Source organism: Zea mays, chromosome 5 (assembly GCF_902167145.1).
Source record: "Zea mays cultivar B73 chromosome 5, Zm-B73-REFERENCE-NAM-5.0, whole genome shotgun sequence".
In the NCBI taxonomy this organism is placed as follows: domain Eukaryota; kingdom Viridiplantae; phylum Streptophyta; class Magnoliopsida; order Poales; family Poaceae; genus Zea; species Zea mays.
In genome coordinates this window covers 6,800,536-6,824,171 of record NC_050100.1, presented here as the reverse complement: position 1 = coordinate 6,824,171, position 23,636 = coordinate 6,800,536, and the positions used below count along the sequence as shown (strand labels likewise).

Sequence of the window (23,636 nt, the reverse complement as noted above, 5' to 3'; positions counted from 1 at the left end):
CGAGAAGGAAGGTGTTAGCATGTCAAGCTCAGATCACTGGATGTGAAAAATGGCTACTAATCGGACACATGGGATCGATCTGGGCATGAAATGCGGTACTAGCCGAGTGATGAAGATTTCCTTCTCAGTGCACGCCTGATTGACTCCGGTTTGACTGCCTTTTATTTTAAGAAGATCATGATGACGCAAGAAACAGTCCTGAAACATTTTGATATGGTGCAGGATTTGGGGGCAAGGACTGGGGGTCCTCTCCTCTCCCTCTGGTCACTGGTCAGTGCAGCGCTCTATGGATGGGAGGACCCGGCCGCGGGCCGGCAATGCAAGTGGTCCAGTCCAGTCCAGTCCTGCAGTCCAGCCATTGCAGTTCTTCCTGTTCCTCCTCCGTCCTCGCGGTCCCCGGTCATGAGGTACTAGTATTACTACACTCCAACCCTAATTGCAGTGGGAAGCTAGTAATCTAGTGTTAGCAGAAGGGAAAAGGGCGCCGGACCAGACAAACTGCGTGTTAAAAAAGAACTAACCCACAGCTAAAAAGGTGGCTTTCCCATTTGAACCACCGGTCCATCATGCCACTCACGCAGTCACGCTCATCCTCCACATGGTGCCTAGAGGAGGTAGCCGTGCATGCCCAAGTGCGGTTCCAAGAAAAGATGAGCTGAAAGGGCAGCGCCACACCATGCATGCAGGAGCCTGTGAAGCAAGTAAACAATGCCCCAGATGAGATGAGTGTAGTGATCACTCCAGCAGTTTTATATATTCAACAATACTACCAAGCAGGCTCCAGGCCAGCACAGCACCCAATTGGTTAACAGATGGGGTAGTTGTAGTGGCCACACCTGCAGAAGGACGCACGATACTATGGGTTCACTTGTGGTTCTAGAACCGAGTGCAGCAGTGTAGGGTTAGAAATGGTCTTTTCAATCAGCGGCGCTGTAGAGCGTGGGGGAACGGGGTGGAAGAACGGACGGCGAGGCGGCCGACAGCCGCGCACGCGCTGCCGCGAGATGGAGGAGCAGCCGGGCCAGGTGGCGGGACCCGCTGCATCGTTGGGCCCACATGGTATCACCGGCCCATGGTCCCGGCCCGGTCATCCTGGGCCATTGCAGATGCTCAGTAACGTCTCGCGTCGTGCTACTTTGTGTGGCTTCCGATCCGATCTCGCCGAGATGAGACCCGTTTAAATGTCAGGTCAGGTTAAAGTTGGTTTAATATCGAGAGCCGTGAGTTGTTTGGTATAGTCTATACTCCACTCATGTCTAATGTGGGATTGGGTCGGCCTGTGCTTCACTGTTGGATAAAGATAGCTAGTTCATTATTATTGGCGTGCCTTGATCTAAATAATAGTTTCATACGTTCTGTTATAACACAAGGACATATTTACTTGTAGATATTATAAAAAATAAAACTACGTAGTTAGGTTGAAGTGAGGACGAACAAACATGCAGGTGAGCTAGCGCACGTTGTTCTCCTATAGCATTCAGGTTTATTTAGGTCAAGTTTTTTTCCGGATTGGGTCGTGTTCTATGTTAAAAATCATGACCTGTGTCTGACCCGTAGATTGTTGCGGATTAAAAACTATGGCTCGTACCCACCCGTTGAATTAGTCGGACCAGATCGATTCAAGTTGAGTTGACCATCCATAAGTCATAAGCTGCGACATTCTTCGTCCATCAATTTACCACAATGAATTATTAATTATATTGTTGTTACACTTTTTATTTATTGTAGACCTTTAGATTTATCTTGATTAATTAAAAAGGTTGGCTAAACCTAATTAAATCTGACAAAGATAGGAGTTCATTATTATTGGTGTGTCTTGATCCAAATAACAGTGTAATACGTTTTGTTATAACACACAGACATATTTACTCGTACTTAGGTTGAAGTGAGGACAAACAAACATGTGCACGGTTGTTCTCCTATAATTAATGTGTACTACCTCTATTCTCGTTTATTCGTCGTTCGCTAAACCGCGAAAAATAAAAAAAAATGGAGGGGTACTTTATTAGCATTATCCAATGCACCTAATATTATAGGGGATGCCACAATGTTTGACTGAAAAAAGGAGCCGTGGAATAGAAAATGGAAGTTGGCAAGCTTAATGGAGGGATAAAAAAGGAGCAGAACGGCAGAAAGTTTGTGGAAGGGGGTGAAATCCGCTGCCATGCATGGTGCCATCCGTACGTGTCCTTTCGCCGTAACACACATACCCCGCGAGGAACAAGTTGTCACTTTGGCACGTAATAGCCGGGGCACGAAAGGGCTCCCTCGCCTTTACGTGCTAGCTGTCTCGTGAATTCGGTGCGCCGTTCATCATGCACGAACTTGCACGGATAGCTCCCGCGACAGAACTAAAACAGTAGTAGGAATGATAAGAGCGAGGCATGCTTGGCAGCAATCCTGCAGGAAACAGGGTGTTGACGCCTTTTTGGAGCGCCAAACACTCAACAAAAACCATGGTGGTGTCCTCTGCACAGTGGCGGACGGTCCGCGCGCAGGGGCCGGACGGTCCGCGGCCTGGTGCGAGACGCGGTGATACTCTCTGCACAGGGGCGGACTGTCCACGGCCTAGAGCCGGACGGTCCGTGGCCTGGTGCGCGGCTAGGGCTACGCCTGCTAATGGCAAAAAATCCAATCCACTCCCACTCATACCCAAATCTAATTACTTTGATATCCATCTCACACCCAACCAAAAATACTAGAAGGAAGTTAAACCCAACCCATCCAATAACATTATTGATCTCAAACCAACCCGTAATTGGGTGGAAACCCATGGAAAACCCGTGGGTTTTTCCAACACTAGGCAAAGACAATTTAAAAATCACATTTAAAGCAGTAAATTAATTTAAATGAAAAAGTTTTCAACCACAAATTTGTATAACTCATCATGATGCACATTTTATATTTTGAACATTTCTTCATATGACAAACTAAAAATAAATTTGTTCATAAAACTTATATCTCTCTCGTAGTTTATGGAACTACGAGAGATATGTATAGAATTTGTGCATATTGTTAGAACTATCATGTGAGATGAACAAATGATCAAACAATCAAAATAAACTTTGTAGATATTGAAAAGTTATAAAAGTTCGTAGTTGACAACTTTTTCATTTGAAGTCATATTGTCAACGAAAACTATGTCTGAATCTAAAAAATTTAAAATTTGAATTTTGAAAACAGCCTCAAAAGAAAAAACCACCAACATGAAAGTTGTAGGTATTCAAGAGTTATGAAACTTTGTAGTTGACAATATTTTGGTTTAAAATCATCTTGTCATGCAAAACTATATTTGAATTTTTCAAACTATCTCGGATGGAAAAACCACCAAAATAAAAGTTATAGGTCTTGAAATGTAATGAAACTTTGTAATTGTCAACTTTTTTATTTGAAATCATCTTATCATTGAAAACTTCGTGTGAAGTTTTCAAATTTAAAATTCAAATTTTGTAAACGGCATCAGATGTAGAAACTATTAAAATAGAATTTGTAGATCTTAAAAAGTTATGCAACTTTATAGTTGGTCACATTTTTAAATAAAATGGTACTGATAAAATGGTATAGTATAGTGTGATGTGTGTGACTAAAGAAATCAAAGACTTCTATAAACCTAAAATAAAATGGTACTGATTAGGGTGGTAGTCTGATTGGTGAATACCCATGGAAACCTATACCTATACAAATCCATCTATACTCATGGGTATCAACCATTCTGACCCGCAATATAAAATAAACCCACCCAACCTAACCCGTTAATAATTAAAACCCATCATAACCCACCAAAACAAAACCATTTTTTAAACCCACCTAAAATACCCATTTACACCCACCCCATTTGCAGGCCTAGCTAGGGCTCCTGCCTGATGGCCGGACGGTCCGCGCCCTGGGGCCGGACGGTTCGCGCGTACGCAGGGGCGGCGGAAGATCACCGGCGGTGCCTGGATCTCGCTCCCGGGAGGGACCCCGTCGGGGAGGAGAGATCCTAGGAGTTGTCTAGGCTCGGGCCGGCCGATCTAGACTCCTCTAATCGACGTAGAGTCGAAGAGAAGCGGAGAATTTGGGGATCGAAAGGCTAAACTAGAACTACTCCTAATTGTACTGGAAATAAATACGAAATAGAAGTTGTATTGATTCGATTGATGATGATAAATTGGCCGTATACCTCTCTATTTATAGAGGAGGGGGTCTGACCCTTTACAAACTAAGTTCCGAGCTTTTCCCGTGATTTTAGCTAACAACCGTAACACAAAATTCGGAACCCTAATCTCCTCTGCGCACGCGCGGACCGTCCGACCTCCAGACGCGGACTGTCCGGACCGCGGACCGTCCGGCCTCAGGGCCGGACCGTCCGCAAGGCTCGATTTGGTTCCAAACACAGGGTGAGATCGAATATAGTTTCTTAATTATGGACAAGATTGTGGCAGGTGGACTCTATAGCATGTATATATGTTTAAAATAGTAATAAAAGTTAATAGTCCAACTCAAAACAATGATTATGCATAAGGTTGATTAATGATTATTATCTAATTATTATGGACAAGATTGAGGCGGGTCAAAATGGATAATAATGGTGATATGGATTTGGACATATGACCTGTGAGCATTTTACGACTTTTTACTATACGAGATGGCATGTGAGAATTAATGCAGAAACTTGGTTGAAGTGTCAAAATATTATTACAGTAGTATTCCCTATGTTCTAAAATCTTTTAGAAATTACAGAATATATTATGAAATAAAACAAATCCTTAACTATAGAGAGATCTTGCGTACAATGCGTGGTGATCGGTGCTATGAGGGGGTTAATTCTCCGAAGATGCATTATATTGACAAACTTTTGAATATTTTAATCCTTATATTTTAAGAAAGGGGAGAGTAATAAGAATGCAGAAGCTGGTCAGGTCTTTGCCTCAAGAGTGGGGGTGTAATTGAATTGGATACAAATATTATCCAGCCGTGTCAGATAATATTTGAATGAATATCGATATTTTAAATATCTAATTTTTAGAATACATATACAAATAAAGATTAAATACGGATTGGATACTGAGTACTCAGACTCGGATACAGATCCGATATTAGTCCTCCAAGATGGATCGAATTCAAATATGGACATGTGATTACCGTACCATTTACATCCCTGCTCAAGAGAAGTGAAGGTAAAACTTGTACTTCGTCGTATGGGTGAATCAGTAAAACCGTGTGTGTGCATGTCAAACGCTTCGCAAATCAAGCAACGCGGTAATGGTTCTTGCCGAATATCACTGGCAATTACAGATGGAAATATATATATATATATATATATATATATATATATATATATATATATATATATATATATATATTCTTTCACTACGACTACGAGCGAGCTAAATTTCATTACTTAAAAGCAAAAAATATATATACACGTTTATAACAGTAAAATAACACCATACTGAACCTTAGCGTTAAAAGCAATTTACAACGTCACCAAACAAACAAAAGCAACCAATCCGAGCCAGATTACTAGTTTGGACTTTGTATTACTCATGCTAGATTACCTTGGCCACCACGTTTGGGTTTCGACTTACAGTTTTCAATGCTTTATTACCAACACTTGTAGAACGCCATTCAAACCTTGTTTCCATGCATTCCCTACTCCGCTTGCTCTGCTCGGTTTCTCAAAGCGAAGCCGAGAACTAGTCCTACGAACACATGGCGGGTTGCCCAGGAAAAAAACTTGGACGATTTCGTAAAGTCGCGCTGAGTTATTTTGCAATTTACTCACAAAGGCCTAGCTAGTTGTCAACCGGCAGGTTTATTTGGATTTGTTTTTTTTCAGGGAGTTGTTGATTAGATTGAGTGTCAGATGATGGTTCATGCATTTTTTCAACGCCGTTCATGACTCACGCGTGGGGTGCCATCGATGTCGAAAAGCTGGCCCAATCAAAGTTTAATTTGTTTCTCTGTCGAAGTTAATATCAGGAATAGCCTCTGTTTGTGGTTAACAGTAAGTAGTTGAAAGTGCTGCGATCTTTAGGATGTGAGCCGTGAGCTCCAGACCATAAAGTAGATCTGACAACTGACATAGCTTGAGAACTGGTTATACTAGCATATACACTCGAAACCATCTACTATTTTAAAAGAGGCGAAAGGCGGTGATTGTATATTTGTATTCAAATTAACAGGCCTATGAGAACCGACAGGTTCGCTGCCTCGTTCTTAAAAATATTGGAAATAGTTCTGTCGACTTTAACCACACGGTGAAAAACAGGTTGAGCAAAACAAAGGGTGATTGATTGTATTTACTTGCTTGACTACAGATGAGTACATGCAGATACAAGATTTTTCTGATACTAAACTATAGGTGACTACTACAAACAATATTTTTATATGCATAAATACATGTGTGCAGGCTAGTCTACACACATAATAATTAGGAGCTACTGGATGCCAGAGTTGTTTTTGTTCTCAATATATATATACTAGGTGTGTGCCCGTGCGTTGCAACGGGAGTACGCTAGGATGAGCATCGACACATATCTGATCGGATCTTATATTTTTTTGGAGGTCTGGAGAAAGTTTGTTCGGAAGCCAAACATATTAAGACGCATGAGTTACCCTTTTGCCCAATCAGCACACTGTTCCGCGCTTGTATGAGTCTTGCTAATTTGCATGCCTCGTGCATAGTCTCTATAATATACAGAATTCGTGTGACAAACATTATCAATATCGCACAAACTATTTTAAAGATAATATAAATTTTTTAATAATAGGCAAATATGTCGATAACCGTACATTAATCTAATCCTTTTTAGCGTTATTGATAAGTCGTTGTTGTATGTTTGTAGGGATGGCATAGCGGCATGAATTGTCCTCGTAATTTAACAGATCAATTACAAAGTTCCTTCGAAGAATCTTTGCATCCTACACACAAAGACATAAGAGAACAAAACGTCAAATTTATATTATGTAACTGAAATGTATGTTTGAACATGAAACAAACGTACTACACTCACCCTATCAAATTTCATTCGTCTAGCACTCCCCCACATGATCATAGCTTGTAGAACAAAGTAACTGGTATTAACCCTATAGAATAATGTTTGGCCAACTATATTATATACAATGGTTATCGTAGAAAAAATTTAAACTGTCGAGAACATGGTATTGAGAAAATACCCTTTCAAGTCAATTGGAACACCAGACCAAATTGTATGTTCCTACTTACAAATATCTTCTGCCCATCCAGAACGTTTCTTGTTGTAGGCAATCTTATATTTCTTTGAGGATATGATAATTGCTTCCGCAAACCTCTTGTATGGCATGTGTTTACACAAATCTTGAGTGGGTGTAAAGTCTATAAAAGTTACGTGCTTTTTACCATGATCGATTACGAAAAGTGCGTAGCATCCGTTGAATTTCCATGGCATAAGAACCTACAAAATATCAGTCATTAGGATTGCAACGAAGTGCCTTTTATAAATACATTCGAAATGAACACATACTTACATATTTACAACCAGTGATATAATAGTTCAATGAAGGCTAACAGTCGAGTGTTTTGGCTAACTCTTCTGCTATAGGATCCTCATGGTACTTTAGAAGTTTACCAAAACCAACCATTCTCTGAATAAATATATATACATGCCCACATGAGGATTATATGTATAGATACTATATATTACTATATTATTGATTGGAAACAAACTTACCCAGAAGCGCATGTCCATATAATGTTTTTTATCCTTTATCATTTCATCTTTCGACATATGTGACTCTTTAATGGCCAACAATCGAACAACCATATCAAAACATTTTAGAGTCATATCTAAATTTACCCTCAATACGTTTTGCAGGTCTTTGACAGATATTTCTATCTTAAAAGGGTTGAAACTTCGCACTCATGTCATCCTATAATGTAGCATGACAAAAGTCTATATCAAAATCTACGTAGCTGCTTTGTTCTAAGCAATGTGCTGTTACAAATTTGATCACATTTTCAGTAACGTTTTGCTGGTTGGAGCTAATGGATGTCTTGATCATACTAAACCATTAACAAAAGTTAGTCAAGCTAAAATATTTTAAAATCCATGCATTCCACAAAGATGATTCACAATGTGGAGCATCAATGTGGTATGAAGGGATGAGGTGGAGTGCAGCTCAGCTGATGCATTCTAGCCTTCTGACCCCATTCTAGGGACAGACCCCATCACTCGTGCTTCTGACCCCATTCTACGATGGTGCTGAGGCCAATTCAGCACCCACCAGTCTGCGAACCTGTGATGCCCCGTCGCTGCCGTGAGCTGTCTGTCCTCCAGCGACCCTTGCAGAACCGTCCTCGGTCAGAGCAGAACTGCAAAGCTCTATTCAACAACGGTAGGCTCCCTCGCCCAGCTGGAGCTGGTGCTGCAGCAACAGCAACATGCTGTCGCTCTCCCCATCCCCGGACGGACCCGTCGGTAGGCCGGCTGCTACCGTCGGTCTGGTCCCCTCGCGTCACGTTTACGTCGGCGGTGACAGACAGGGCAGAGCAGGGCCCCTCCGCCCGGCACAGCACAACTCACTCTCATAGCACCAGTCACCGGAGGTCGGCACGACGACCGGGATCGGATGCGAAGTCTCCCGCCATCACTCGGTGCTGAGAGGACCAACCGCCTCTGCCTTTTCAACAGTCAACTGCATACCAGAATCATGGTTGTTCTCTTCTGGACAAGGCTTCAGACGTGCAGCCAACATCAGCACCAGACTCTAGGTCATGCTGGTCTCGACTGCCACCGGAAAAGCCAGCATGTCACGCACATACGCAGCACTGACGCGAGCGTAAGCGACGTGTTCGTTTTGATCTCAATTCATGTGGATTAAATAGGATTGTTCAGTTATTTCAATTTCATGTGTATTGAAATAAATTAAGATGTATTTAAATTTTCTATAGATTTAAACTGTCTCAATACTACCCAATCCATAGGTTTAAATTCCAAATAAATCAAAATCTTTTATATTTTTCCGATCCTATCCAATATCCTCCCTGATAGGAATAACCTTAGCAGAAGCAAGATCGGCTATGGCAGGATGCCAGAACCAGATATTCATGTAGCAGTCATTTCACCAAACAGAAACAACACCCTGGATTTACAGCAGCACAAAGACCAAGGTGACTAAAACCAAACATTAAGAAAGGGGGCTTATTTGGACATAAGCTCACTGAATGTCAGCACATCCTAAACCGAAGCGTTAGATACACCAGCCGACAAAGGATTATAAATTCACAGCAAAGGTGCACATCTATAGCACTATGAATGGAATGACGAAAGAATCAACTATTTATACAGAATCAGATCTAGCAAGCTGGAAAAACCGCTGCTTCTAGGATCTTTACAGTGCTACCCTGCCTGTCGCGGTGTTGGTTGCCTGTCGCGGTGTTGGATTCTGGGGGAGCCTTTATGCAAGATTACTTTTCCTTGCCTAGTCAGTACTCAGTAGTGTGCGCTATCGATTTGGTTGGTTTGGTATGCAGCAGTATTACAGAGACGAGCGACATTGTTGGTCATCGGAACAGGTCAGGGAAGGACCACATGATGAACTTGGCGTAGATGTCGGTCTCAAGGAACTCGATGTGGGCTGCCCTGCCAATCATGGTGTTCAGGCTCTGTCCGTGGTTGGACTGGTCAAAATTCACATCGCAGCGCATGAACGTCCGGGTGTCAGATGAGGGCGCACGGATCTGATCCAAGCAATTGTTGAGCATTTCTGTGAAGACTTGACCCTTTTTTGAGGTGTCCGATGATGCAGCTGGGCAGAGCTCCATTCTTGCTGAGTGATATGGTACATAGCCATCCTTGAAAGAGAGAAAAACATGTGCATTGCTCGCAAGTCATGACATGCTATAAGGACTATATAGGGAGAGGCCAAATCATTTAGTGCAGCAAAACAAATTCTGTGTACACAAGTAAATTACTATTCGAGATGAGAAAAAAGAATAACCTGTGGTGATGATAACAATATGATATTTTTGAAGTTCTCCAATGTTTTCAACTGTATGAACAAAAAGAGCAATAGTTAAATGTAAATTCATCTTGATGAAAATAGAATATGGCAAAATCAGCAACGAGTTGAACGGTCTGAGTTACTCCAGAGAGACTTGGTACCTTGCAAAGCTTATAGAAGTATGTATTGTGGGGGTCTTGATCATCACTGAAAGTGAGTTGATGGATGCATTGAGCATTCTTGAGCTTTTTCAGCAGCCAGAGTCCAGAATTGAACAAAGAATTTGAACTGTACCAGTGACCCAAGTGAGGCCCTGATATTGACATGTAAGTGTAGAGGTTCTTCAAGTATGGCTGCAATGCAGGTTCTGTTAAGACGGGGAGAAAAATCAGCAAAATATCTATCAGATTCCTGAAAAGATTTGTTAGGAAAGTTAGAAGAGACCTGCTAGGGCACTTCTAATGATGATGTTCCCGATGGAATGGCCGACAAAACTTAACTTCAGCTCTTTGCAACCTCCATATCTAGAAAGTTTATCCATTTTCTTCTTCAGGAAGGCAATTACCTCCCCGGCCAACCTGCTACCCATTTCTTTGAAGTCTCTAGATGTTTTATCTTCATTAGCCTCAGACATTAGGCAATCAGCTCCAGGGTCCAATAGAAGCCATTGGTTTCTAACAAGACGTAAATCCAAATGGTGGCCCTGTTTATTTAAATCAGAGTAAGGTTCAGATAAGTATTACTTTTAAATCAGGTCAAACACAAATGAGACGAATGTAACTTGCCTAAAAACCATGCACAAAAATGACAGCTCGCAAGATGCGCCCACTTTTTTACCAGCACTACTTTTGGGTACCAGAGACTCTCCTTGTAGTTTAGGTAGCACAACAGTATCTTTTTGTTCAGAAGCATTCGAAGCCAAATCCTTGTTGGAACTATGTTGTGGAACAACCATGCCATGTTTTTCTATAAGAACAACAGGAACATGTGAAGGATCAGCATCTATATGCATATCTTGAACAGATTGTGTATTGATCTGCAAAATGCTTCAAATCAGTAAATGTTTCAGAGGCAAGCTTTGCACTCAACTATGCTTACAGAACAGAGCAGTGTCAAACATTCATTTGCGCTATGCTTTTCCGGTGTAGTTCAGCCCGTGAAGCAGAGTTCTGTGCAGGCTTTGTACTTAATATAAAACATCATTTACTGCTCAAATAGAAAACACCATCTAGCTGTGTGCCCGTGCGTTGCCACGTAAGTTAAAAATTAGTATAAAACATCAATATAAAACAACAAATATCACTATAATATGTAAAAATCCATGTGGCAAAATGTTTGTGTGTTGCCCGAGATGTCGATGAGCCTGTAGCATCCTCGATGGGCACCTGAAAGCGAGATACATTGATTGCATCACTATTACAACCAATTGGCTATTTGATAATAAGTTTCTATCTCTAATCCTGATTATGCCCATGGACCATGCTAGCCTATAAATACTTTGAACCATGGTAGCCTATAAATACTTTGATTTACTATCCATTACAGACCTACCATGAAGAGAGTTGTGCTAGCAGAAAAGGAAGCATGAAGGTGGATGCAGCATAAATTAAGGTCCTAGCAATCTGCCCACTTCTTCTCATTGTATACACTTCAGCATCAAAAGTAGACATTGTGCTCAAGCAACCAAGGAAGTCGAGTTGTATTCCACTAAGAATAGTTGTCGATCGCTTTGTATCTACCTGTAAGAAAAAAAATAAATAAATCATGTGTAAAGGCTGATGTATGGAAGAGTCAATATACCAACCGCAAACAGTGAATCTGTATAAAAAATTGTTCGCTCATACCACTTTGGATGTTATAGCAAGAACTGCCATTATGCTTGCAGCAAGAACATTGGCTATCAGGGTCCTAGTGGGCAACCATTTCAAGGATCTCTATTTACCTGTAAGAAAAATTAAATAAATCAGGTGTAAAGGCTGATGTATGGAAGAGTCAATATACCAACCGCAAACAGTGAATCTGTATGAAAAATTGTTTGCTCATACCACTTTGGATGTTATAGCAAGAACTGCCATTATGCTTGTAGCAAGAACATTGGCTACCAGGGTCCTAGTGGGCAACCATTTCAAGGATCTCTATTGAGCGTTGCCAGGTACCAGCATAACCAAACACCTGGAGGTGCTACCGAGCAGCCCATCCATAGGACAGCACCATCAGCAAGACTATGCATCTTTACTTCAGTCAACACAATGCTCAGAATCCAAAAGAAAGACACCAAAATTATCATAACTGACAACATGAGTTAGTACATATAAAATCCACACTGGTTTCCCTTAAATTTCTTGACTCAAACTTGTTTAAAACGATTATGCATACCATATTAGATGGAAGATCAGGGTAAAGTGGAGATTGGTCTGAGGTGAGTGCCAAGCAGTCTAGGCCAAACAACTTTTGGAGTCCATACCTTGCGAATACCTGATTAGTTATTAAAAACTTAAGTGCTCCAAGGGAACTGGAATAACGTAAGATAATTAATCATCCTCTAATAGCAACCTTGCCGGATCCTTCAATGATCTAAACAAGTAAACATCCGCATGTCAGTACTTGTGTTGGCAGACATATAAGTTGGAGCAATATGTGCTCAAAAACATAAATGTAAGATTTCTCTAAATTTCAACAGTACAAGACCTCCATTAGTAAAAGCATGAAACTGCCAAGTGTTGCCACATTTACATAGATCAACACAGATTAAGTAACAGCTATCATATAGTCGAGCCTAAAAGAAATAAAGCTTATACGGTTCAACCTACAGGCAGATCAAAGCATGGTCATGTCAGCACATGTATCGTAAAAAACAATATTTCAACAATATACCAACGGATCAATCACGCGTATGAGAATATTATATTTATGTATATATAAAATTATACACATATTGTTGAATATTCAACATATAAAAAACTTTTGTTCAATGCTTATCACACTGTCAGTATAAAGGTTGGTAATTCGGATGTGATATACTAAAATGAAAAGGCATTCATATGGAGCATACAGATATAATCACTCAAATAACTTGCTGAAATATTGTTCACCAGATAACTTACTGAAAAACGATTAATGTCATATAATACATTCCTCAACAAAAACAAAGAGTGGATACAATTATCTACTTGGTTGAACAGTTGAGTATGAACTCCCACTGTTGGCGTCGAAAGTGTTGTTGTTGCTTCAATCATTCATAGGCAAATGCATAAGGATCTCGTGTCTTTTCGTTTCCAAATTGTTCAACTGATAAAGACGTTGAGTTCAACAATCACACCCCTTCGTTTTATCTGATGATCTCAACTGATAAAAATACATTGTAGCAAGTCGATTAACCCATCTTGGAATAAAATTTCTGGTCAACCTTTTGCAGATATCCTCACAGAAGTGGTTGTAGTTTTTACCTACCAAACAGAAGGTATCACCATTGTAATTTAATGAGCGAATCTCCATGAACTCTCTGACTTGGAGAGGATCCAGGTCACTGCCGGGTTCCACCTCCAAAACTCCACTAATCGAATAGTTATGTGCTCCAAATGCATACTCAACCCCATGAGCTGTAAAGAAACAAGGTAGAGAATACCATAAGTCATAACCTATAGTCTTAGGTCCAACAGTTAATTAAATAATAAGTCGTACAAAGTAAAAATTACAACTCCAATAATGTACGTGGCAAAAAGGAAAAAGAAACATCAAAGAACCAATACACATGCACAATAAAACTCAACTATTCAGATCTTTGGACTTACGAGCATTTGTCTGCTGGTATGGAGAAGGTCGCAGTCATCCTTGTGGCCTTGGCAGACACCGCCAGGGACTCAACAATGTGGATATGTCGAGAAGCAGCATGAGACCAAGGAACATAGTTCACAGACCAAAGGTATACCCATGAAATATCCACATCACCGGTTCAGTTTGTCTTGAGAGTGCAGAGGGCCATTATAGACAATGTCATTGAAACCATCACACATAACCTACTTGGCTGGAGAGCTCCCATTTCTCCAAAAACAGTACCGATAGCACCCACTGCAGAACAAATATTTAAGATGGTTGTCCACTTAGCGTATGGAGTGGCCATCTTAATTCTTAATATCAGACCATACTAATATACATGAAAAGCTCTGCATAAGAGAAAGCTATGCCAAAACAAATGTGTCGTGTTAGATTGATCCCCAATGGTGATGAGATAATAGCATCGTCAATAGGCTAAACAGACTGTAGAGCAACATGTTATAAATAATCGAAGGGAGCCTGCAAGCAGAAGGAAAAGTACATTTCATATTATTATGATATTTAAGTCGAAGACAACAAGTTACAAACAGATAAACATGAAATCTGGTGTTTAGGTCTATAAAAAACTTGTGATGAGAACACCACCAAACATATCTTCTGTGTAACATGAATCAGTTATTCAGGAAATTTGATTTGATCCTCCACGTATTTATACATGTATGTGCCATTGTTCTAGGATAGATTTTCAAATATTCCTTGCAAGAAAAAAATAAGCAGATAATGGCATCATCTTAATTTTGTTGACAATAGCAATAATTACCGGAGACAAATGACAAGTAAGTAACCCCTGAACAGAATAATGAAAAATCACAAAAATTCTCATAGTAAAACAAGGCAGTCTAACAAGCAACCAAAGAAACTACCTCTGCCTTTCGACACTGAAATCCCTAGAGTTAGGATACAAATCCAATCCCCAAGACATCTCGATCGGTCGGGGGATGGGGGGAGGGCAGGCAGGTCTTGCCACCGTTGTCGAGGCCGAGGAAGATTCTTAAGAATCATCGTTTACATCCAACAGATCGAACATGGGGAGAAGGGATGGTAGGGAGATGCGGTTACATATTGGAGGAGGTTGGGATCGGAGGCGGGTCGGTGGCCACAACGGAGTCCTATGAGACGGCGAAGATAGAGTAGGGGTGGCAGTCGTAGCTGTCGGCGACAGCAGTGAGCACCGGCGAAGCCATGCCGTCGCTGTCATGTTGCGTCTCAGCAGCACGCCGCGTGTGGACGGCGGAGGAGCAGCAGATGGTCGAGGATGGTTGAGGGGGCAGTTGATTCGAGACACCACAGATCGAACGTAAGTATTTGCGGCGGGCGGGCGGATCGCGGCGGTTGCGGCATGCACGGAGCGGTTGGTAGGCAGCGGGCGTTCGGTTGCGGCGATTTTCGCGGGGCTGGGCGCGCGGTAGCAGGAGGAGTTGGGTAGCGGCGGGGGCAGTCTACAGTCCGCTCTTAATAGTTGTAGAGATTTAGCAACTCATGGGCCATAAGATCTTCCTTTCTTATATTGCCTTTGATAAAAAAAAATGCAAAACCCTTACATAGTTGGATTTGATAACGTGTGCCACCCATAATATTGAGGTGACATATATACGTTTGTATGGTCAAACAATGGTAAAATCAATCAGTTCCTTTCCACAAATTAAAGGGGGGAAAACTAGTAATCAGTTATCACGCGATATTCCTAGCATGAGCTAAGCAGCACACAAGGCATACAAGTATTTTCAACCACGCATGTCTCATTCAAGTCCATGTTCCTCGAGCATTCATCTTAACGCATCAAGAATCAGTCAGTCCTGAGACAGCTAGCACAAAACAAACGATCAGACAGACACACATCGACCGGGACCAGGCCATGACATGGCTCTCTGCTGTGTCACAAATGTCAACCCTTCACGCTGTTCCGTGCCGGTGCTCGTCGGATCCTTGTACCTCACGCTCGACACTTCATCACTCCAGAAATTCACGTCACATCCTGGGGTGTGTACGTGTACGTGTACACCCCATGATATATACCCACCAGTTTCGCACACGTAGTAGATATAGACACAGATAGATAGCTAGAACACGAGCAGAGGATGGCTAGGCCTAGGCCGTCGGTCGTCGTCCTCGCGGTGGCCGTCGCCGTGGCGTCCCTCGCGCAGCCCGGCGCGGCCGACCTGAAGCAGGACTACTACGCGAGCACCTGCCCCAACGTGGAGGCCATCGTGCGCGGCGTGGTGCAGCAGCGACTGCAGGCCACCATCCGGGCCGTCGGCTCCACCGTCCGCCTCTTCTTCCACGACTGCTTCGTCGAGGGTTGCGACGGCTCGGTGCTGATCGAATCCACGCCCGGCAACCAGGCCGAGAAGGACGCCTCCGACAACAAGTCCCTCGCGTCCGAAGGCTTCGACACCGTGCGGAGCGCCAAGGCCGCCGTCGAGGCCGCCTGCCCGGACACGGTCTCCTGCGCCGACGTGCTCGCCATCGCCGCTCGGGACGCCATCTCCATGGTGCATATACATCGTCTAATAACATCTAAGTCACCGTTTTATATGCCTGCACGTTAGCTAGTTCCAGGCAGCTAGGCACGGGAACACTCTAGAGTAGGAGTATATAACCTATCCTCGCATGCAGAGTGGCGGGCCTTTCTTCCCAGTGGAGCTGGGCAGGCTGGACGGCCTGATCTCCACCGCCAGCAGCGTGCCAGGCCAGCTTCCCGAGGCCAACCAGACCATGGACCAACTGCTGGCAGTCTTCAAGGCACACGGGCTCAACATGTCCGACCTCGTCGCGCTCTCAGGTCCGCGTTCGTCGTCAGACACACAACACACGCATCAACTCTATGCTTTGTGTACTGTATACATGCGTGCGTACGTACGTGAACGGCCATGATCGCTGAAAATGAAATGCTGTCTGTGATGGAGCAGCGGCGCACAGCGTGGGGCTGGCGCACTGCAGCAAGTTCGCGAGCCGGCTGTACAGCTACCAGCTGCCGGGGCAGCCGACGGACCCGACGCTGAACCCCAAGTACGCGCGGTTCCTGGAGAGCAGGTGCCCCGACGGCGGGCCCGACAACCTGGTGCTCATGGACCAGGCCACGCCGGCGCAGTTCGACAACCAGTACTACCGCAACCTCCAGGACGGCGGCGGGCTGCTGGGCTCCGACCAGCTGCTCTACACCGACAACCGGACGCGCCCCATGGTGGACTCGCTGGCCAACAGCACCGCCGCCTTCTACCGCGCCTTAGCCGACGCCGTCGTCCGGCTCGGCCGCGTCGGGGTCAAGTCCGGCAGGCGGGGCAACGTCCGCAAGCAGTGCGACGTGTTCAACTGACAGGGAAATCGTGTTCAACCTCCGGAAGATTCATTTGATTTGGGTGTTTTGCTTGTAATGCATCTGTTCTCTTTGATTCGTTGCATAGCACGCGGTTGATTCTTAAACTTGTGTGTGGTAATTATTCAGCAATTAGTTGTTCTACAAAGTGGTGAATAATGGTTCTGCCTGCTTTGTCATAGAGTAAAACCCCAAATAGCAGCCAAAATTAGATCATACATAGATACAGTTGATTTCACTGTAATTTGAATACTCACACTCGTACGTATCCACATTCAATAAAAAATACTGTAAAAACCATTCTCCAAAATAATAATTATCTGGGCAGTCTGGCGATGGGTGAGAACGATGATCGATCGCTCTCGAGTCACGAACATTCCGCCTTCGAAACCACGAGCGGCCACCGCAACCTCCGTGCTGAACCTTCTATCTTCCAGAGGAATTATTGGTGAGGCCCGAATTTGTCAAACTTGCGAGCAATTCTTATTTCGAAAGTCTGTGTGTTTCGTCGTCGCCACAAGTAAAAGCTTGAAAGGGGTGACAACTGACAACCTCAAACTAAATTGTCCGACGCAAAAAATTACTGAACAACTGTTAGTGTCGTCTGCCGCACAAGTTGCGCCTACTGATAATCTTATTTACTGCTATCAGTAAGAATATCTGAAAAATGAAAGCATCGTACCAATTTCAGTGCCTACGGGAGGCATACGGGCAAAAATGGACGAGACCATATCGGCAGGATGGGCTAAATTCGATATGGATGTTGCTTTTGAGGTAGCGTATTATAAGAAATTAGTTTGCTAATTTTAATTATCCTGATGTTCTTGTTATCAACTGATTGCCATAGTAGTCTAGTTCGTCCTCAGCTTTCGAGTTTCTCGAATGTTGAAAGAGAGATAAAGAGAGCATGCGCGGAACTGCTTTTAATTTCCGGATGTTAAAACACGTAAAAGTCGCTAGAGCGTGCAAGTAGCTCAACTAGCTCGTATGGCAAAACGTTACATGTGCATAGTGTTGTTTGGAGGGTTCTGTCCTAGTGAGTGAGCCGCTAAATACTGGTTATTGTAATCGTGTTTGCTCCGATCTGGTTTTGTCCCTATTGTAATTCATGAAATGCGTTCGTTCTTTCGCAGATAAAAGAGTTGTTCTTTTCCTTTTTCAAATTTCATTTGTAGCCCTCTCGATCGTTCCGAACCCAAACCCGTGTGACCGACCCGTTCTGCCGTTCCTTGAGAACACAGAAGTACAGAACACGCGGACCCGCCGCTACAGACATAGCGTCGCGCGCGCACCAACCGATAAGAGAGAGCAGCACCAGCACCAGGGCCATAGCGCACGCGCGCCATCGCTGGAACAGAAGTGCTGCTGCGACTGCTAGACGCCGTGCCGTGGCAGGAGCTGGCGCTCCAACCCTTCACAGCCCGGCTGATTGGTTTGTTGTGCCCGTGCACAGGCAATTGGCGGTACACAGCAATTGGACTGTAGGAGCATCTCCAAGAGAGGCTCTAAATATGGTCCTATCTCTACTACTTATTAAGACGGTAAGGGTAGCCTGCCGTTCTGCCATTCTGCGATCTCAACCATCCGTTCTACCATTCTATAATCTTAGTCGTTCGATCCTACATTTCAGTCCCGCTCCCCGATCCCGCACAACAGTCCCGCTCCAGATCGCGCCCCGAAACCGTCGCCCCCGGCCTCCCCTCGCCTCACTCGATTCTGGCTGGCCACAAACTCCGCCCCCTGCCCCTACCCCGATTATGCCGCCGTCGTCCGATCCCACCCGCAAACGCTGCTCCCCGCCTCGAGGCTCGTCGGAACGGACGCCTGGATGTCGCGGCTGCAACCCACCGCCGCGCAGGGAGGCTCCGCCACCAGCAACTCAGAGGATGCGCGGAGGCCGGAGGGCATGGGAGATCCGCCACCTCCTCCTCGGCCCACGACAAAAATGGCGTGGGAGATCCGCCACCTCACCTCCTCCCATTCCCGCGCCCGCGCCCGCGCCTGATATGGAAGGTCCGCCGAAGGGACTCGGACGTCGAGGCCATGGCTGAGCCGCACCACTTCTCCCCCTGCCTCGCGCGCGGCGGCCGAGATGGTGATGGCTGGGTTGTTCGGGATGGTGGTCCTACCTGCCCTCCCTGCTATCCTCGCCCCAAATCGACGAGAATCATGCAGCCCAAATCTAAGGTGGAGGCGCCTGCACTGTCGATGGAGGTGTCGAGTCTGCGATGGTGTCTGTAGATGGGAAGGCATGGTGTGCAGCGGCAGCGGCCAGGTGGTGTCGCTGAGCCTGCCCTCCTACAGGCTCACTGGCACGCTCTCCACGGCCATCGGGGGACCTCTCGTTCCTGCGTATGCTGAACCTGAGCTCCAATCGGTTCCGCGGGGAGGTCCCAGCGACCATCGTTCGCCTTGCGCATCTGCAGGCGCTAGACCTGAGCTACAACGCCTTCACTGGTACGTTGTTTTTGGGGCACTAGGATTTTGGAGGGTCTAAGTACATGCTTGTCGTGCATACTTTTGGTGATATGTATAGTATATATCACTATCACATATTGTTTTATATCACCATCTTACCTGTAGAGCTTGTGAATCAGTAAGGAGCGATTAAGCTCTATTTAGGTAAAAAGGAATGATCAGAAATTTTAGGTAAAAAGAAATGACTTTGCCTTGGCTTCTTGATGATAACTAACTTTCACGCGTCTCCTTATCAACAAGGCTGGGCAATAAGCAAATTAATGCTGATCAGGAAAAAGAGAGAGACCATATTATTGCTTTTTATTTTGTTTTACTTAGATGTTAAGTTCCCTTGAGTTTTTTTACAAGGAGTCATGGTTTTTGGGTGATGGTGGAGTGGTTTGTATCGATGAATTTGATAAGATGCGACCTGAAGACAGATTGGCACCAGTTTATATGTTTGGTGAAACTAGAATAGACATAGTAAATCTTCTTTCTTGGTATGCTCTGTCGAAACCTCATTAACCCAGTCCATGTTTTCTTATAGAATTCCAGAGCTGCGATTCCCGAGGCCATGGAGCAGCAGAAAATATCAATTGCCAAAAGCAGCCATTACAATAGTACTCATTTTAGGGACTTCATTTCTTGCAGCTGCCAATCCAATTGCAGGATGCTATGACTCTCTTAAGGTTCGTAAACATGTATTTATTGATGCAATAATTATCCACTGTATAAAGTATAAACTGTTCTAGCTATACAGGCAAGCCAATTAATTTGACAAAAATTTCTTTTGTTGTTTGGAAGCCAAACTAACTTGTATATCTTTTCTTATAAATTCCATTTCAAGCATATGTTGCTTTCTGATAAGTCATATGCTTCAATTCACGCGGTTGGTTATACAGTTCTTGGTGGTGATTATTGAAATTGTATTTAACTATTTTACAATATTTAGAAAGCCTATTGGTTTTAATAGAGTTCATGTATCTTTTCATTCTTGATGAAATTCTGGTATAGAGTTTGATGTTTGAAGCACCCAAATGTAAAATGATTCGCAAAAGTTGTAGTAGAGATTCAAATAAACCAGTTGTCATTCACATAGTTTAAACCACTATTGTGACTGAGATTCTCATAAGCGCTAAGTTGCCTAATAATTGATTACAATATGACACACTAAAGATATTTAAAAGAGAACACACTACAGTTAACGACCCTTGGGTGTAGCTGACTGAGGCAGAGCCTTGCCACAAACCTTGCTTGCAGTTTGAGCAGAGCTGGCCCTACGAGGTTGATAAACATCATTGTAGGTTGCAGATGAAGCCTCTGTAACACCATCCTTCTTGTCAGCAATCAACACTGGAACAAAACCATTAACAACAGGAGTCAAGAGTGCCAGCTTGCAAGCTCGGCTGTTAGGCTCTCTCGAATTGGGCATTGTGCAAATACTGTCTCATTGTCCACCATTGAAGAAGCATCAACACTATCCTTGTCCATGGTAGGGCGTTGCCACAGGTTCAGGCGTAGGCACCTCTGTGGTGGTCGCTAGGGCCAGGTCGAGAGGCTGGCCACCGTCCATAGGTGACATGGTTGGAGGGACCTGGGTTGTGCATGGCTTGTCCACGGTGGGTGTGGAAGAGCTATCACCAAGGATCACCGGTCAGCTCACGTGGTGGCTCATGCTCCTTGTCCGAAGTGTATGGAACCTCACTACCATATTTCTTGTCTGCTATGAATGCTTTGCCATAGCTGTTAGCGTTCATGACCATTCCCTGCCAACAATGGATCAAGGATTTTATAACAGAGTGCGCCACATAAAAAATATTCAGATTTTGTAATAGAATACACCACAAGAAATATATTACTCCCTACATTTTTCATTTGTACGTGTTTTAGTAAAAAATGAACTAGCGAGTGACAAATATTCGAGAACGGAAATAGTATTATATAATTCAGTAAAACCATTTGTAGTACAGGAACACCATATTTGTTTGATAAACCACATACAATAAGTAACTGAAACGAAGGGATTTTACCAAAGATAATAAAGAGCACAAAACGATTTAAAGAATAAGGTGTAAAATCTTACCAAAGAAAAAATTTAAACTTTAGAAAATTAAAAACTATGCTCCTGTTCTATCAAATTGGGTGGGGTTACTGGTCAAATAATTACATCGGGCCTGGGTTGCACCATCTGATGACGTCTCTGTCTTGGCATGTTTTATTCCCACAATGTAGTGATCATGAACTTACACATTGAAATACTGGTGGGCCTCGAGAGGCCAGGAGGTGGAGAGGAGTTCAACAAGTACTACATCATGTCTGCTCTCCTATCCGTGGATTGGTGAGTTAGTTTGGATGTTTGCACTGGGTATTGTTATCCATCAACCCCAAACCAATTGCAGTTCCCTTTAGTCATGTCATGTTTAATTTCCCTATAAATTTCGTACTGCATTTCATATATATATGTATCAAATATGGACCCCTGAAACTGAAGTAGGCATTCCTTTTCAATTCGTGTTGCTTCTTCATTTCCTTTATCAGTAAGGGCATGTCCAGATCCATTAGCACTAAAATTTAGCAGCTAAAATTAGTACGAGTGGGTCTAAACGGACCTGCTAATTATTTGTTGAAGGGCGTGAAGGGCTGATATTAGTTTCATTAGCAGATTTGGAGTTGCTAATATGTGATAATAATTCGTATGCATCTTAAACTCACTATCTAATTACCTATTAGCAGGTGAGTGCAAACAGCTTCCTGCTAAAAGTTAGCACGGAATCGGTTGATACTTATTGATGTACGTGTTTGTTCATTATTATTGTACCATGTTTGGTTGGAATATTTTTAAAAGAATGTTGAATTCTGAACGATATGAGTTATTTTATATTCTATATTCTTTTGATTTATGAAAGGGTGCCTGAAATATCCTATAGATGTCTTTAGTAGAGGATCCAAATAATGGCCTGCAAGGTTTCTTGAATCGGATCGCACAAAACTCCATCTGCTTCAGAATTGAGCTAAGCGCATCCTAACATCTTGACTCCTATATCGATCAATTATTTCTGTTACTCATTTGATTCTTTAGTTTCGTAGAGGGAGGAACATCGTGCCATCGTGGGATGCAGGCCCCAAGGAACACCAGATATTTTGAGGAAATATTTATGGGTCATTTGATTTTACTTATGAGGTTTAGATCAAATGATAGATGATGTCCCGCATGATTTTGGAATTGCATTTGTATTGTATAAACCTGAATATAAATGTCATTCTTAAATTTGTGAAGTAGTCTGAATGTCTGATAGCATCAAAAATTGGTGAAGTAGTCTGATAGCAACATAAACTATAATTAATTGAGATCTTATTACTCACACTAGATCTTGCTATTATTAATCATGGTACAACACTGTCCTCGATGTGGTTATGATCTTCTATTGTAATGGCACTAACTTCTTATCAGGAAAACATCAAAAACAATTTGGAAACAATTTATTTGGACAGGGAGAACCTGGGTGGGTTTTCGGATTGTGCAAACTGATTATATGTTGCTAAGTGCAGGACATTTGGGAATTTTTCTGAGGGTGAAATGGTGCCTTTTGGACCCTAAACTATGGAGAGATTAGTAGGATGTATGGACTCTTTGTTTCAATTATGTGGTAAATCAGTTTAGCTGAAAATAGAGTACTTTTAAAGGCATAAATACTCCTATTTCTGTACTTGAGATCACATTTATCCTGATATAGGTTGCCATTCATGATATTTCTAGGTTGCACATATGTTCCAAGCGCTAGGACTGAAAGGATGCCACTTGCTATTTTGCTGAATTATAACCTATGCTTAATATAGATGATTCTTCATTAAGTGAACAGGTAGCTGACCCACATTCTTGCTGAATTATAACCTATGCTTAATCTTGGATCCAATCAACAAACAAATAAGTGCCACAAGCAAACCCACCCTGAGAAAAATACAGTGCTTTTCTTTGGTTCCACATTCTTGGTTTCCAATGCATGTTTCTCTTCTTTTGATATACTGTTTTCTTTTACCGACACATCTCTATCTTTATATGTGT

The 23,636-nt window shown here is 43.1% G+C and overlaps 2 protein-coding genes and 1 pseudogene across 3 annotated transcripts; 2 read left to right on the top strand and 1 right to left on the bottom strand.

Moving 5' to 3' along the window:
• Window positions 1-9,525: 9,525 nt before the first annotated feature.
• Window positions 9,526-11,840, bottom strand: LOC103625864 (protein FAM135A). The gene is given in 9 exon segments (XM_008646259.2): window positions 9,526-9,817; window positions 9,964-10,014; window positions 10,128-10,333; window positions 10,411-10,669; window positions 10,752-10,801; window positions 10,804-11,002; window positions 11,085-11,151; window positions 11,614-11,705; window positions 11,811-11,840. Coding segments are annotated over 9 exon segments (1,245 nt in total). The 3' UTR covers window position 9,526.
• Window positions 11,841-15,862: 4,022 nt separating this feature from the next.
• LOC100285899 (uncharacterized) lies at window positions 15,863-17,374 on the top strand. The gene is made up of 3 exons (NM_001372346.1): window positions 15,863-16,292; window positions 16,417-16,582; window positions 16,710-17,374. Exons 1-3 carry the CDS (start codon window positions 15,879-15,881, stop codon window positions 17,114-17,116), a joined length of 987 nt encoding a protein of 328 aa, NP_001359275.1. The 5' UTR covers window positions 15,863-15,878; the 3' UTR covers window positions 17,117-17,374.
• A 1,411-nt stretch (window positions 17,375-18,785) lies between these two features.
• On the top strand, window positions 18,786-22,845 carry LOC124462143 (DNA replication licensing factor Mcm5 pseudogene; annotated as a pseudogene). Its single transcript, NR_174996.1, has 5 exons — window positions 18,786-19,573; window positions 20,121-20,262; window positions 21,806-21,911; window positions 22,307-22,364; window positions 22,480-22,845. The product of NR_174996.1 is annotated as a DNA replication licensing factor Mcm5 pseudogene (transcript).
• Window positions 22,846-23,636: the final 791 nt, after the last annotated feature.